The sequence below is a fragment of the Octodon degus genome, unplaced genomic scaffold, assembly GCF_000260255.1.
Source record: "Octodon degus isolate 3935 unplaced genomic scaffold, OctDeg1.0 scaffold00048, whole genome shotgun sequence".
Taxonomy (NCBI): Eukaryota; Metazoa; Chordata; class Mammalia; order Rodentia; family Octodontidae; genus Octodon; species Octodon degus.
This window is the reverse complement of record NW_004524624.1, coordinates 13048715-13065095: the sequence shown is the minus strand read 5'-3', so window position 1 is coordinate 13065095 and position 16381 is coordinate 13048715. Positions and strand designations below refer to the sequence as shown.

General features: G+C 39.4%; 1 protein-coding gene across 4 annotated transcripts in view; it reads left to right on the top strand.

Annotated features, from left to right (window-relative positions):
• Positions 1-410: 410 nt before the first annotated feature.
• Positions 411-16381, top strand: part of Efemp1 (EGF containing fibulin extracellular matrix protein 1) — a 69866-nt gene continuing 53895 nt past the window's right edge. Inside the window, exons 1-4 of one of the 4 annotated variants that reach the window (XM_004632440.3) lie at positions 411-525; positions 1693-1780; positions 6284-6332; positions 6492-6878. In XM_004632440.3, coding sequence (XP_004632497.1) covers positions 1700-1780; positions 6284-6332; positions 6492-6878 — 517 coding nt within the window. In that variant the 5' untranslated portion in view covers positions 411-525; positions 1693-1699. The other 3 variants (XM_023716479.1, XM_023716478.1, XM_023716480.1) reach the window with 3 other exon arrangements.

Below are 16381 nucleotides of genomic sequence, written 5' to 3'. Positions count from 1 at the left end.
TCCTCACCACCACCCCCAATATCTGAAAAGTCTAGTTCTATGAATAGAGTTAATTTAATCGCGTTGTTTATTGGAGAGAAAATAGTGTAAGCCGTTTATGGGGACCCTTGGAAGTTCTCTAGGAAAGATGTTTGTCTCTCTTGGGACAGCAAAAACGCGCCCTGGAACTTGGAGCACTGCCAGGGCTGAATCAAACGCAGGGCATCACATCCCCAAAGCAGCCCGGGTCCTGGCCCTCAGAGAGTCGAGGGTCTGGCGGCAGAGCGGAGGCCAGGACAGCGGACTGCTCTGCAGCTGCACTGTGCAGCGAGCGCGCTCTGCCCGGGCTCCCAGCGCCTGGCTCCGCGCTGGCGCCTCCCTCGGCTCGCTCCTCCGCCCCCCTTCCCCTCCCCCCTTCCCTCCCTTTCTGCTCCTCCTCCCGCTGCCGCGGCCGCTGCCAGACCACGCCAGTTCAGACCCACGGGGCTACCCTCCCCTGCGCACTCCCCTCGCTGCCCCGGGCCAGAACGCAGCGCGGCGGCGCAGGTAGGAGCCCCAGACGCGGGGTCGCCTGGAGCGCGCCGGGAGCGAGGTGGGATGAGCCGAGGGGTGCGGAGCGCTCGAGAGCTGCCCGGACAGTGCCAAGAGAGAGGGAAGTGGAGGTGTGTGGTCTCGGAATGCGATCTGTCAGCTTGCGCGAGTGCTCGGGTGACATCTGTTGGGATCTGCAAGTATGTGCGCGCCCACGGGTGCCCGGCAGAGCTCTGCCCTAAATGTGGTTTTGAAAGTTTCAAGGGACAGAGGGGCAAGATTTAAGCCGCACCTGGATTCCACAGAAGTTCTGTGGAAGCTGAGCGCAGAGCAGCGCTGGCGGACAGCTGCCTCCTAGCTTCCAGTTAAGAGGACCTTAGCTCGCCGGGGCACCAGCCTGGCCACCCGGAAACTGGTACCCAGGGCTGCAGCGCGGCGCGGATTCCGGCCGAGGCAGCCCGGATCCTGAGGGGAGCCCAAGACCTGAGAAGAAGCGAGTCAGACGCGTGGGGCGGCTACTCTGCACATCCTGGGGCCTTGGAACAAAGCTGCGCCCTGAGATGGGCATGGAGATGCACTTAGAGTTCTGCGGGAGGATGTGAGAAGCTGCTTGGAGGGGTGTGGGAAACGAGTGTTCTCCTAGAACTGGAAGGCTTTTGCTCTCCAAGTTTTGTTTGTGTTTTTTACGAGGTTGAGGCCACAGAACTGATATTGTCTTGCAGGTACTTTTGCTGAGCTGTGCAAGTAACATTACCAACTAGAAGTGAGCATTTAAGGAAATTCTTAGTGGTCCAGGGAACAGAAATTTGCTGCCTCACTTCTACGCCCAAACAAAAATACACCCTTGCCTTGGAAATTGTTTTCCCTCTTTCTTTGCTTTGACTCCCCTTTTCCCGCGCCTGTTGTGCTAGGTACAGTATAAAATGCATGGTGAATGTCCTCTGTATTGATGTGCATGGAATAAGATGAAATGCAATTCTGCAGCCCTTTCTCAGGCTTTTGTGCCTCCTAGGTAGGTGTGGCGAAAGCTGAGGAGCAGGAGAAGAGAGGAAAAGAGAACTGAAATCGATATCCAAGTGCCTTAGCCGCCCTACTCTTTCTTGCCTGTTACTTGGCTGCTGAACTTTCACTATTTCCCTTCAGCAGATAATAAACATTGATTTGCCCTGTTTTTTCTTTGAGATTCACGATGTGGAAAGTCCTTTTCCTCACTATGCTGACTCTGGCGCTGGTCAAGTCACAGGACACCGAAGAAACCATCACATACACGGTAAGGGGTGATGGAACTTGAGATAATTACACTCAGGACGATTCTATTACAAAAGATTTTCCCAGCTCTGCCAGTGGATATAGGTTATATTCTGTGAAGGGCAGGACATAATTTTTAGTGTGGCTCGCACTTAAGGTTGTTAATTGGCCTCCATCCTTACAAAGGTTCATTTAGATCAATGAATGATAGGGACCCAAATGCAATGATTTGCACTCTGCCAAAAGAAAAGGGCCTGTAAAATTAAAAAGAGGTGGTATATTTCCCATACATTCAATAAAATAGTAGATATAAGGAACTGCAAAGAGCTGGAATTCCTCCAGGACTACATGCAAATGAAATAAATAAATGCAGATTGTTAAGCATCCTGTAAGTGCAGCACCCCATTTGTGCATGTAACATGTTCTCATAGAAGCTACCTTTATTGACTCTAGAAGATGATATTTCATTTCTAGTACAACTTATATAGTTCCCTTCACATATAGTTTATGTGTTACCAGGAGGTATTATTTGCTAAAATGGATTTAAAGTGCAGTGTTTTGAATCTTTTACTAGCATCTCTGATATTTCCAAGAGTTTGCTTAGTTAACTGCATGAGTATAACCTGTATTTACAATGCATTTGTTGTGTCACCAAACTTCTCCCACTCCCAAAAAATACTTGTTGTGAGAACTGAGCGGGGCAGTACTTACCTACTCACTGGGGAGAGTCTGCGCCTCTGTTTTATGTTTTCTATTTTGTAGTCAGTGTTGTAAGATGAATGACACTGTTCATGGATCAGTATGTGAAAAACATATTTTTCTACTTGTTCCCAGCTTTTTAAAATTGAGTACTAAAAAGAATGTGAGATTTGTTGAGGATAAAAAGCTTGAAAGTGAGTTAATGTCAATTATTGATAATAAATATCTCACTCTTTGATACCATGTTATCCCTTGAATGTGAGTATCATCTGGTAGATATTCCTTTCTGCTATTTGGGTCAACTATAAATAAAAGTCTAATATAAATATTTTGTTAACTTAATGTTAAATGCAATTGCTCCCTCTGCTGAAGTTAAATAAAGCAAGAAAATGAATGCTTGTGCTGTTTATCTTCCAATGAAAATGTTTTGTCATTCAGGCCAAACTTACCACCTTCTCAGGAAGCCAAAATTAAATATGCTATTTGCTTCGATAGTCATCTAATAAAAGATTTTATTGCTTTTGTAATTGCTTATCTTATGTCCTCTTCCTTTTCTTAATCACCTAAATCTTTTTTTCTTAATTGTTGACTTTTTTTACATAATTATTTTTTAATGACACTAATACATAAAAAATGATGGGGTTTTTTTCCATAATTTTATTGATAAACAAATAGCAATGAGACAGTTTCAAATCAAATTGGTAGGGCAGTTTCAATAACTAACACACTGCATACATTCTTCCTAGTGGTTAACTGCTGTACAAGATGCGGACTTGATATCCTATTTACAAACACCATTAGAACAAATCCCTCTCTTCATTAAGAGAATGTAACTATATATCTATCCTAACCACTTTGAATACACAGATTGTTGATTTTTTTAATTAGGCAAATAATATATGTTTGCATTCTTATAGTAAAAATTCAAACCATAACATGAAAATTGCTATTGGCTTCTCCAATCTTCTCATCAGAAGTAACACATAATGTCTATCCCATTATACATCTGTCCTTTCAAAAAACCTTCTAGGCAGTTGCATAAGTTAACCACCTAAATCTTATTCATTTTAGCAGAGAAATTTCCTGTGAATTGAGCACTAAAGTTTTAAAACTACTAACTAAGGTTCATTAATATTGTACTTAAGATGTATGATACACTTTTTTTTTTACTAAGATCAGGTTTGTTCTTTTTTGAATTGTGTGTGTCTAATAATTCATGCTTAAAGGACAAGATATAACTATTGGGGTCTTGAGTACTCCACTGTGAAGACACTATGTCCCTTCATCCTCACAACAAAGTGTGAGGTAAGTGGCATCATCTTCCTGCTGCTGATACGGGAACTGAAGAGCTGAGTCAACCTTGCTTTAGACTCCAGAGGCAGCAAGTGCTGAAGCTCAGTTCAGTCTACACTTACTTAATAGTAGGCCCATATTAAATGTACTGGAACTAAATACTTTTAAAAGACTTATACCTTCCCTATTTTCAATACAAATTATTCAAGTAAATTGCCACTTGTGAGTAATTTTGAAAATACTTTTCAGAAGGATGGACTCAAGTATCCTCAAGGCAGCCTCATATTTCCATTCCATGCTAATCAGCCACTTCACAAGTATCTGCATAAAGAACTGCATCACTATCAAAAGACTGTTTACTCAGAAGACTTAGCTTTTTGCCTCAGGGAATTTGCACTAGGAAAACTATTGAAAAGTGTAAAATTCTTAAACAAGTACAAATAATGCTATTATCCAGATTATACAAATTGCAAACAAGTAGAAATGCAAAGATAATTGAAGTTGGTACTGGCATATCAGAAAAGAAAGAACCCTGTTCCAGGTCTTGTATGTGATTATGACCTCAAGTTGATCTACGAAGAGGCACCTGGTCAGAAAGAAAGACATTAAGACTAGGGTGAAAAAAACAAGTCCAGGGGGCAAGAAGGAGTTGGAGGTGGAAAGAACCTGAGGATGGTAACAGAGACAGAGGTCTAGAGGCAACTCTGAGCTCATAGATGGAGGAGGAAGTTAACCATGAAAGAAAGAACAGAGTGATGTGTGCATAAATGTAAAGAGAGAGCCTGCCTTCTGTGTGAAGCCAGGAAGGCTCACAACAATGTAACGGATGTGAAAGTGAAGACACAAGTAGGCTGAGCTTGAAGGAAAATAATTGGAAAAGTCAAAGCATTTAATGTTCCCCTGTTTTGAGAAAAGTGGTAGGGACTCAGATGGTGTCAGAGAAACTAAAAAAAAGAAAAAAGCATTAGTCTGAGAGATAACACTAACTTTGTCACCTTGTTAAGTTTTAGACATCAGTGAAATTGATCTCTCTGCCTTCATTTAGTCACTTGACAAGCATTTGTTGTGTTCAAAATCAATTCTCAGTTTATTTAAACAATGTAAGATAATTTGCCTGTTGACTTCAGTTTGGTACAGTCCTTTCTGAGGTAATTTCCTCACTGTGACCTTCTCTGACAAACATCTAATCAAAATTATTTCCCAAGCTTCAAAGTTCTTCAGAGGCCTATTATCACATATAGATAGCAACAGTTCTCAAACCATAGCCACAGATGAGCTGTACAGAAATCTCCTCAAAAACATGTGGGGAATTCAGACTCCAGGCCTCCTACCCAGGCTTACAGAATCAGATCCTTGCCTGAGCCTAAAATCTGCATCTTAACAAACACCCTGAATGACCCTACACATATGCTAAATCTTGAGATGCACTGACATTCACAGTGGAATCTAGTTCCTCCCTTTCCTAAGAAGAGGGTTCCTGGATTTGGCCTTGGACACTTCTCTAATGCTGTCCATCACCCAGAGCTACTTGAAGCTCTCTTCCTCAACAGCTGTGTGCCCTTTCTCTTCCTGTTCTCACTTCCTAGAAGATCCTGCTCATTGTGGAAGGTCATTTGCCCCCTCCTCTGCAAAACCTTCCCTTCCTGTCACAGCACCTCACAAACTCCAAATCTACCCCTCCACCCCACCCATTTCTCTCATACCACTGACATCTTCCCAGCTATCTTCTGGATCATGAACTGCTGGAGGAGAAGGGCCAGTACTTCACCATGTCTGTATCCTGGGGCCTGGGACAATGGCTGATATGAGAAGGTGCTTGATAGATGATTTGCTCAGTGGGTGAGCCAGACAAGACCCAAGGGAGCTAAGATAGAGGGCAGAGCATTACCAAAGAATGGCCAGCATAGCCAAGTGCTTGGATGCTCAAGAGGACTTAGGGAAAAGTTCAATACTAGGAAAAAAAAAAACTTGGTTCAATTTTTTGTCTTTCATGGTAGAATTTACAATGTGGAAAACCAAAGGGACAAATAAAAAAGGATAGTCAGAGAGGCTGGAGAAGATTAGTCTGAAGAGAGAAAAGTATTCCAACACAATAGTAATGGGCAAGTATACCTGACCCAACAGTTAGGAGTTGAGGCAGCTGATGATTGAGAAAGGACTCTTGCAGCTACACAGTGCACAGGCTTGTCTTAAAAATGAGAAAAGCCAAAGAATGTGAAACTACACCTCATTATAAATTGCAGACTCCAGTATGAGGATTAGAATGATGCTTTTATTTTTTTAATAATTTTATTGAGAAACAAATAGCAATGAGACAGTTTCAAAACCAATTAGTAGGACAGTTTCGATAATTAATACATTGCATATTGTTGTCTTCCTAGTGGTTATTCACAGTACAAGATGCGGACATGATATCCTGTCCACAAACACTATTAGAACAAATCTTTCTATTCATTGAATTAAAGAATGATGCTTTTAGAGTGACTTCTTAAACAAGTTTCTCCTGGCTCCATCTTTGGTGTTTTCTTTGCAGCAATGCACTGACGGATATGAGTGGGACCCTATACGTCAGCAGTGCAAAGGTGAGCCAGCTCCAGCCTTCGCATCTGAACACAGCCTTCTGTCTCCATCTCTGTGTTCCTCTTGTCTTCACTGTATGATACCTAAAGGCTTGTGCATGTATTTATATGTCTTATTTTTCCTCTAAGAAGATTGCTGACTTACTTTATTGCTGACCACAGATATTGATGAATGTGACATTGTCCCAGATGCTTGCAAAGGTGGAATGAAGTGTGTCAACCACTATGGAGGATACCTCTGCCTTCCTAAAACAGCCCAAATTATTGTTAATAATGAACAACCTCAGCAAGAAACGCCAGCAGCTGAAGCAGCCTCAGGTGCAAGCACTGGAGGCGTTTCTGCCAGTAGCATGGCAGCCAGTGGAGTGGTGCCTGGCGGTGGTTTTGTGGCCAGCGCTGCTGCAGTCGTAGGCCCTGAAGTGCAGACTGGCCGAAATAACTTCGTCATCCGGCGGAACCCAGCAGACCCTCAGCGCATTCCCTCCAACCCTTCCCACCGGATCCAGTGCCCAGCAGGCTATGAGCAGAGCGAGCATAACTTGTGTCAAGGTATGACGAATTATTCTAACAAGATAGTTCTCACACAGAAGCGTCTCTTGGCGATGATGATGATGATGCTAATGGCTCACATTAATCAAGGGCTGCCCTTGTGTGGGGCTTTGTGTTAAATGCTTTGTCTGAATTAGCATATTTAATCGTTGCCAGAATCCTAAGAGGCAGTTGCTGTCATTATGATTTTACAGATAAGGCAACTGCGCCTCAGAAAGTTCATTAGTGTTTCTTAACCTTAACTGTCCCTATTTATCATCACTTAGGAACATTTAAAATTTTTCACTGGTCAAGCCACACCCTAGAGTGATTAAATAACTGTCCCAGGGGATGGATTCTAGGCACCAGTATTTTTTAAAGGTCTCCACATGGTTCCAGCATGCAGCCAAGTTTGAGAACCAGAGGTCACACAGGTGGTAAGTACAGAGCTGGCTTTCAAACCCAGGCAGGAGGGTGCCAGAGTCACAGCTGTCACAAATAATAGTCAGGTTGCTCGTTTGGAATTTGAATTTGTGCTGTTGAACTACTCCATAAATGTCTCCCTTTGATTTCTCCAGCTTTCTTATCAATGAACTTCCCACTGGCTTATTTTCCTTATGCAGGAATTAAAAAAAGAAAAGTGGGGTTTCTGCTTCTCATTACCTTGGAGAGAATCTCCACTGTTCATATTTCTGTCTCTTTTAAGGCTTTCTCTTGAGCACACTTTGCTTGTATCACTTGCACCATGGCACTGTCTGCCTGGGCCTTTCTGTTTATTTTCACAAAGAGCACATATCACTGTGTATTCTAGAAACAGCTGTAGACTCATGCTAGCAAAGTGATAAGAATCTCAGGCTTTGAAGACATGTAGGATATTAGCTAACCGGACTGTGCGAAGGGATTTTGTTTCCCTTTTCTTTTTGAGCAACCCTTTTCATAGCCACATAGTGTGGAGATCGTGTGACTGTGATGAGGCCACAAGAGCCCCCAGACTCCTTTCACACTGCCAGGGGCTGGCTGGGCAGACCCCAAATGATGGGCTCCCTGTCACAACTGTGAGCACAGCTGTATGGGGGCATGGTACATACATACATATTGGCCAGCGGAAGGAGCTCAGGAGCTCTGAACTTTTTTTTTTTTTCTATAAATTTTATTGAGAAACAAATAGCATTGAGACAGTTTCAAACCAAATTGGTAGGACAGTTTCAATAATTAACACATTGCATACATTTTTCCTAGTGGTTAATTGCTATACAAGATGCGGACTTGATATCCTATTTACAAACACCATTAGAACAAATCCCTCTATTCATTAAGAGAATGTAACTATATATCTATCCTAACCACTTTGAATACACAGATACAAAATGGACATTCATCTGTATCCCCTTTTTTTTGTTAAGTTCCGTTATTTGAATATTATAGGTGTGTAAACTCAGCAAAATATTCTAAAAGAGTCCAGTAGCCCATTGGGTCTAAAAGAGTCCAGTAGCCTATTGGGTCTTCTGCCTCACTGGCAGTGTCAGAAATTGTTGACCTGAGTCCCCTACAGCTCAACATAACAGCATGGCTTTACTTCTTATATTTCGTTTTTATACTTTTCTGCTGGATGGTTACGACCAAGGTAAAGCAGGACCTATGCAACAAGAGTTGTAGCTTTTGGGTCTGATAAGGTCAGTGAAATCTCCTCAGGATTTATCCTGAGATCCTGTACCTCAGATTGTAGAACCTTTGTCAGTGTCAGCCATGTGGATGAGTCACGGCCATTGCTTGGCCAACGTGAGGAGCTCTGAACTTCTAATTGATTATAAGTGAGGAAAAGAGTGCTCCCCAACCGCAAGGCACACACACAGATAGGACCATCTACCTGTTGAATCAGGTACGTGTATCCTTTCGTGCCTTAGGAGACTGCCTCAGGACTCTGTATTCCCAGGGCTTTATCTTCTGTGTAAGAGACACTACATTTTAAATGGCTTAGAAGTAAAGTCTTGTCCTGACTTTTCTTTTATTTCATTTTCAATCTTGTTTGAGTTTATTAGTCCATGTGTGTAGTATATAATGTTTATATTCCTTGTGGGAAGTGGGTGTGGGTGTATCATGCATCTTCATTCCTTTTATCATCCCCTTCCCTTCCTTCCTCCTGCCTCCACCCATCTCTTGATCCTCTTCATTTTATTTCCTTGCATATGTTTGCAGTATATAATGTTTATTATTTCATATTTTGAGTGTAAATTTTAAGTGAATGCCACATCAAGAGCTCCTCTGTGCCGTGATGGCGTCACTTTTCAGAGAGCATCATATGAGCGTCTGTTTTGTGTTACTGTCCTGACTCAGAATTCCACTACTGATGATGAATGCTTCCACATCTGCTTGATGTTCTGATGTCTAACTTAAGGATTATGTCAAGGAAATAAACTGACATGATATATGTATTATGTTACATATATATGGGTGAATGCTGATAAACAGAACCTTGAATTTATTTAAGATGTACCAACTTTTTATTGTTAAATATATAATTAGATTAGAAAGTTTGGTGGTTTATTCTGATATTTAAAAATTTTGCTGAAATTTTTTAAGTAATAATTTTGCATTCTGAATTATTTTTAACCCTTCAGCTATTGTATGTATTAATGACATTTGTGAGGAGAAAAAAACCCAGGTAAATGAATGGGTCATTTCCCAAATTTATCCATCAATGACTCTTATTGTTGAATTAAACAACAAAGCCTAGAATTGAATAAAGGAGTTCTATAATAAAGTACATTTCAGACTTATAACCCACATGGGTGACAGTACCAACTATACTGAATAATGAAAATAAAATCCTATTTAACTTTTCTTGAAAATATTTAGGCTACTTTACAAAGTTTCTTTTCACATGTTAAAACAATTCTCAGGAATCTTTTAAAATTACAAAGTAGAACTATTAGTCTTTATTTATGTAAGACATAAATATATACTTGATTATTGTGTGCACAGAGAGTATTTCCAATCCAAACTCTTCTGTATAATTCAACTAGCTTCCAAACTATGGGTCTGGGGTCTGCACCGCCGCAGCAGGGTTAAAAAGTTTTTTGGATGATTTAAGGCTTAAGTTGGATTTCTTCCCACCACACAATTTTACAAAGTGCCCATAAATGTGGATTTAGTTAATTGTTGATAAAGGGGGTTATTTCATATGATAATGATAGGATAATCTTGTCTTGGGAATCTGACTGGCATAAAGTCGAGTCACACTTGTGCCCGTTTATTACTGAGCTAATCAAACATGCAGTCCAGCTTCTTCTAATTGCTTGCAGATGTGTGCCATTCTCATTCCAGGCCAGCAGCACAAAATAATGCTTTATAACCAGCGTGGAAGTGTGGGGACCTCCACTTAAAACAAGAATGTGCTCCATGGATGTATATTCTTGACATCATAATGTAGTTTGAGGAACCTTCTGTTTTAACAAAGCGCTCCACTTTTAAATGTTTCATACTTATGCCCACTGAGCTGAACTCCTTTACCATGGTCAGCTGGATTAGAATAAATGAATACCTACACATGAAGGATAACTGCAATACTATTCTGAAAAGGGAAAATAATATCTATACATCTGCTTTAAAAAAGACAAACTTGAATTAATATGTTCACTTCCCAGGGGGGAGAGACATCTTTCTTTGACTTCATTCATTTTGAACTTAAGTGATCTCATCCAAAAGAAGATTTATAAATTATAGTGTGATCAAGTGGCTAAGCATACCTGGCATTGTCCTTCCCAGACTGTTTTCAAACACTGCCCTTTTGTTAATCTGACTGATGTTAGTAGGATCTCTGGCTGGTTGGGTTACTTTTGTGAGGAGATGCCTAATTTTTCTTGCGTATAATTACATAGCCCAGTGAAAAGCTTTGATCTATGAAAATAGGTATTTTGCAAAAGAAAGACTATAATTGAGTAAATTCTATTAACCTAAAAATATTTAAAGCAAAAAGTGGAATGGGCTTTTAGCCAGTTTACAGTTCTTCAGCATTTTTAGATGTTGATTTTCTTGAGGAATCTGAAAAACGCTAGAATGCCATGTAAATGGATATGAATTGAGCTTATAGGAAAACTTTAATTATTTTTAAACAGGCTTATGCATAATAAGGTAGGAGCAATTGATTTCCTCCTGGAAAATCTAGCATTGTTTCATAATTTGCTTTTCATTGACTATCTAGTCAATTTAAGACACTTTAATAAGCATTTGTGAAGAACATGTGTATGTTTTTGATTCATACATGGCCAGAAAATATATACTGAATATTCTCTCAACATGGAGCTGGAGATGTGGCTCAGTGGTAGAATGCTTGCCTGTCATGCATGAGCCTCTATATTAATTCCTTGTGCTTAAAAAGTACATACTTTATAAAATTTGAATGGCAATTGTTTATGGTAGAAGGGAAGAAGAGACCAATATGTTTGTTCTTCTGCTGCAAAAGACTGTGTATAAAACTCCCCAGTTCAGTGGATCCCACAGTGTTGGCCTAGGCTAGGAGCGTAGACGTCATCTAGTCACTTACTGGAAATTCAGATTCTTAGGTCCCACCCAAGACCTACTGGGTCAGAAACTGGGGGTGGGGCCCAACAATTGCATTTGAACAATCCCTTCATTCTAATGCCTTCTCAAGTCTGAGGACAAGTGCCCTAATTTAATCTGAATTTCAGGAAGCTGCATTCAACTGTACCAATCAGAAGGCAGGTTCACAATACATGAGATGTGAGTATTAATGAAAAGAAGATATAAAAAATATATTCTTTTGTGCAGTAGAACAATGTATTATTTTTATTCTCTTGTGTGTCATGTCATCACCGGTACTCTGATCCCTAAATCTAGATGTCTTTGAGGCCTGGTTAGGACTGTGTGCCAGAACCAAGGAAATGATGTGTGTAGTCTTGGGGAAAAGAGACATTTTAAGAAGATAAGAGATCCTTTTCTCTTTGTATAAGACCTACAAAGATGAAATAATAAAACTCAAGTCACCAAAAATGAAACTTAAATTATATAGAAAGAGTGCCCTTAAACTCATGGAATAAATGTGATATAAAGTAATGCTGATGGGAGGTTTAGTTCGTGTAGAGCACATAATGGAAGGAAGATGAATCTGACTTCAGCCCTAAAGCATCTTTTCATTACTAGAGCAGCAGAGCATCCTTCCAAGTTCAGATGCACAGCTGACTGTCTTATTCATTCAGATTCTGAGTCATCAGACATTTGAAGAGTATTCACATTAGCGTCTGCACTAGTTCAATTTAGACTCAGTCAAAGATTTACTTCCTATCAAAGATGAAAAGATTCTTGTTGAGACTAGTTAACACTTAATCTGTGGAATGAACTTCTCCCTCCCCATAGAAGCACAAAGCAACAGATTAGAGTAGAACTGCAAGCTTGGGTAACTTCAGGAATGTGCACTGGTACTGGCTCATTATTTCTTCTCCAGCAGAATATTTCAATCTATGTTCTCTGAAATCAACAAATTCCCCTTTGTTAAGGACTGCCTTTGCACTTGTTGAGTTACTGGCAAAATATTATTCTTTGAAACCAAAGAATAAACAAAATTTTTCCTGAGTGTGTTTGAATTTGCACGAATGTACAATAAGTTATTCACACCACATCTGAAATTCATTAGCATTCTGCCTTTTCCAGGAGATAACTGAAAATTGTATAATCAAAAATAAAACTTATCAAGAAAACTGCATTCAAACATGGGCAAAACAAAACATCATTGTTGCAAAAACTGAGACAGACTTGCATGCTTACAATTTAAACCTAAATTATTTATGAATGTTTTATAAAGATGAAGTGAAGAAATTATACAAAAGAAAGGCTGAATGCCAACATATTGGCAGCATCATAGTTTATTGCTATAAATTTCATATTACCATATATTGAAAAGAAATAACAAATTAATGTTCTACAAGTTGTTGTAAGTGAACTAAAACTTTTAAGATTTGTACTTGATCAGATTTGAAATTTTAATTTCTAATGCCAATCAAATAGATCTACAGTAAGATAACTAGACAACATTTCAGTGACATACCAAACAGCATATAATTCCTCAGTTAATGTTCAAAAAATTCAATCAAACTTATAGTTTGATAAGGTCAAAGAAGATGGAAGATACATTGATAGAGTCAAAGTAAGAGATAAGGGTTATAGTTCTGAGGGAACTTATAATAATCAGCCATGCTGTTAAAAATAAAACATGCAACTGTTTAGGAAAGTAACACATAGAACATCACATAAAAGTACATGAGGAATTGCAAAGTATAGAAGTGAAACAAGTTTGTGACACAGGTAACCCTAGAATTTACTAAAACCTGTATCTATAAGAACTCATGTCCTCAGAAATATGGTAACAGACAAAAGTCTGTTTCTTCCCCAGAATGGAGCAATTAGAAGACATTGATCCAAAGTAGGGGGGACTGATGTGGAAGTTATGGAAACACGAGAGGGGTTGGCCTTCCAATAGCAAGGCAGAGCAAGGAAAGAGCACTATGTTCACGGTGCTTCTGTCCTGGAGTGGAGTCCCAGGAGAGGTCCTCAGGACAACGTGCTACTGATAAGAATGCTGACAGGTAAAATGGGCAGAAGACCGAGGCAGAGTAGACAAGAGATGCAAGCCATAGGTTTGTAACTGGTTCCATCCTCAGTGGTTCTCCCCAACAAAATACAAGTGACTTTGTCTAGCCCTAAACTGTCTTCTGTTTTACTTAGTACTAAACAAGCACTCAAAAACAGTTTTGCTTGTTTACAAAAATCAGTTATTCTTAATCATAGAACACAGATGATGTTAAAACATCCTTGAAAAGGAGCCATTGAGTATCATGTGTGTATATTGTCCAAATAGAACTGTTATACACATTCCATGTGCCGTTCCTTTAACGGTGGAGTTCTTACATAACCATTTAAGGCTTAAGTTACTTGAAAGCAGGATCCATAAAACCTATTTTTTTTATTATTTTAATGTATTAGGACAGGATCTACAGGGTCTCACTACATAGATCAGACTCATAATTCTCTTATTTTCAGCCTCCCAAGTTCCGGGATTACCCGTATGCACCACCACGTCCAGTTTCAGTCGCCTGCACTGCATGCCGGAGATCAAACCCCAGCCACTGCACTCTGCCTAAGCAGGCACTTTAGTTCACTGAGCTATCTGGCCAGCCCAAAACCTATTATTTAAAAAGTTCATTTGGTTCAGGGTCTCACTATGAAGCTCAGACTCATAGTGATCCTCCTGTTTTCAGCCTCCCCAGTGCTAGGATTACAGGTGTGTGCCACCACAGCCACTCTTGGTGGCCAGCTCAGCACACCCAGGTTGGGACCCACGTGGTGCCAGGGATCAAACTCCGGTCCCTGTGCTTGTCTAAGCAGATGCTTAGTATGCTGAGCTACCTCACTAGCCCTTCATAAAACCTACTTTTTATATCCTGGATAATCAGGTACTTATTAAACATGGATAACTAAGTAGGCTGGTGCTATTCCTAGAGAGAAACTAGTAATTGGAAACACTAGAATTCTTTTGTTTTTTTTTTAATAACTCATTCAACCAGTGAATGCGTATCTGTGTCAAGTATATCTCCCCTTAGGAAGCTCATGGGGAATAGTAAAAACATACTTGGTTTGGAAAAATATTTATATTTGAATAAATAGAGTAAGGCTAGAATTTTTTGCTTTTTCAATTTTATTTTTAGTTGGCAGATAATGATTTTAAGTATATATACTCTTCAATATGAATTTTGATATATACATCATGGAATGGTTAAATCAAGATAATATATTTATCAGCTCACATACTTACCTTTTGTGGCCTGAACCATGGTTAAATCAAGATAATATATTTATCAGCTCACATACTTACCTTTTGTGGCCTGAACCAGTTAAAACTTACTGCCTTATAATTTTAAAATATATATTAAATTATCATTAATTACTATAGAAGTGAGAAGGAAAGCTACAAGTCTCAGGCATCCCAAAAGAAAAAACCTGGCTAATGAGAGACCCATGACAATTGATAATTGTCTTATACTTGAACTGTAGGTGAAATAGTACCAAAATAGGGAATGGAACTAGAGACTGCAAAAAAAAAAAAAAAAAAAAAAAAAAGATAACCTTAACAGGGGTTGGAACTGCCTTTGTGCATATAGTTGAATCTTAAAAGGCTCTGGGGACTGTGATAAAATAAGTTTCTCAACAGCTGTGTTGCTGCAGAGAATCTAATCCTGCTCCCCTGAGCGGAGTCATGGAGCACAGTCGGAAGTAAGAAACAACTTGAGGGCTCTTCCTTCCTGGAGACCAGACCTATAACCCGGATTTGGGAAGCAATTTTATCAAAAGTGACCAGATTTCACTTATGAAATATTTTGCAGCAGAGAGCTCCTCTTGTACATATATGAATACACCATTAAATTATTAAATTTTACTATTCACTGAAAACTCAATTTTTTTTTTCTTTTATGGGACACAGTATATTTTTGCAAAGATCAATGCAAGCTGTGCCTCCTCTCGGGGAATAAGGCAGGGGGTCCAAGTTTGAGTCTGAGCTACGCAAGCAAGTTCAAAGCCAGCCTTGAACTCAGTAAGACACTAAGGAAACTGCCAAGCCAATAATAATAATAATAATAATAATAATAATAATAATGCCAACAAATAAAGAGGCAAAGGGGCAGGGATATAGCTCTGTGTCGCATGTGCTTGCTTGACAAGTGCAAGGTGCTGAGTTCAATTCCTGACTCCCCACCAAAAATATGAAAAAAATTAAACAATGCAAGTATTTTTCAGAGTAGTTGAATCTTTAGAGCTGTTGATTTTAAAAGGCTTCTTAGAGAATTAGTTCTACTATAACCATGCTCCTAAACAATGTGAGCAGTTTGGGTATCTGGTACTATTCCACTTTGGAAAGCTCACCAATAAACTTCTTTCTAATCAAATAACTATTTCCTAAAGAGATGCTGTTGTATAGAAAGACTCTTTACTCAGTAAGTTGTGAAATCAGACGATCCCTCCTCTAAAAGAGAAAATAACATTCCAGAGAGATTGATAAAAGACACTTTGAGCTTTCCTGTGTAGGCCAAATATTCCATTTCTTATCTAGAGTTAGTTTATAGTCACATGTGTATACACATACTTACTCAAGTACTTAGGTATACAAATACATAAACAAAAGCATATTGTTACTTTTAGTAAGCAAGTATCATGTACCAACATTAAACTAATGAAAGTTGATGATATTTCTGAAATAACTCACAATGCCATTCTGCTCTCATTATTCCAATAAAATTAATACTGGAAACTGCTTAGTAAGTGCATGTGTTTACTTCTCCCAAAAAGAGAGCACCTTGGATAGCTACTACACTATATGCTCCACAAAGAATTTTGTTAAACACAATATATGAAAAAGATCAGCTAAATGAAATGAAACCTTCATGTCACACTTCTGCAGTATTATGATGTCTTTTCCAATCACTCTGAGTGACTTACCTGGACTCTAACCCTAACCC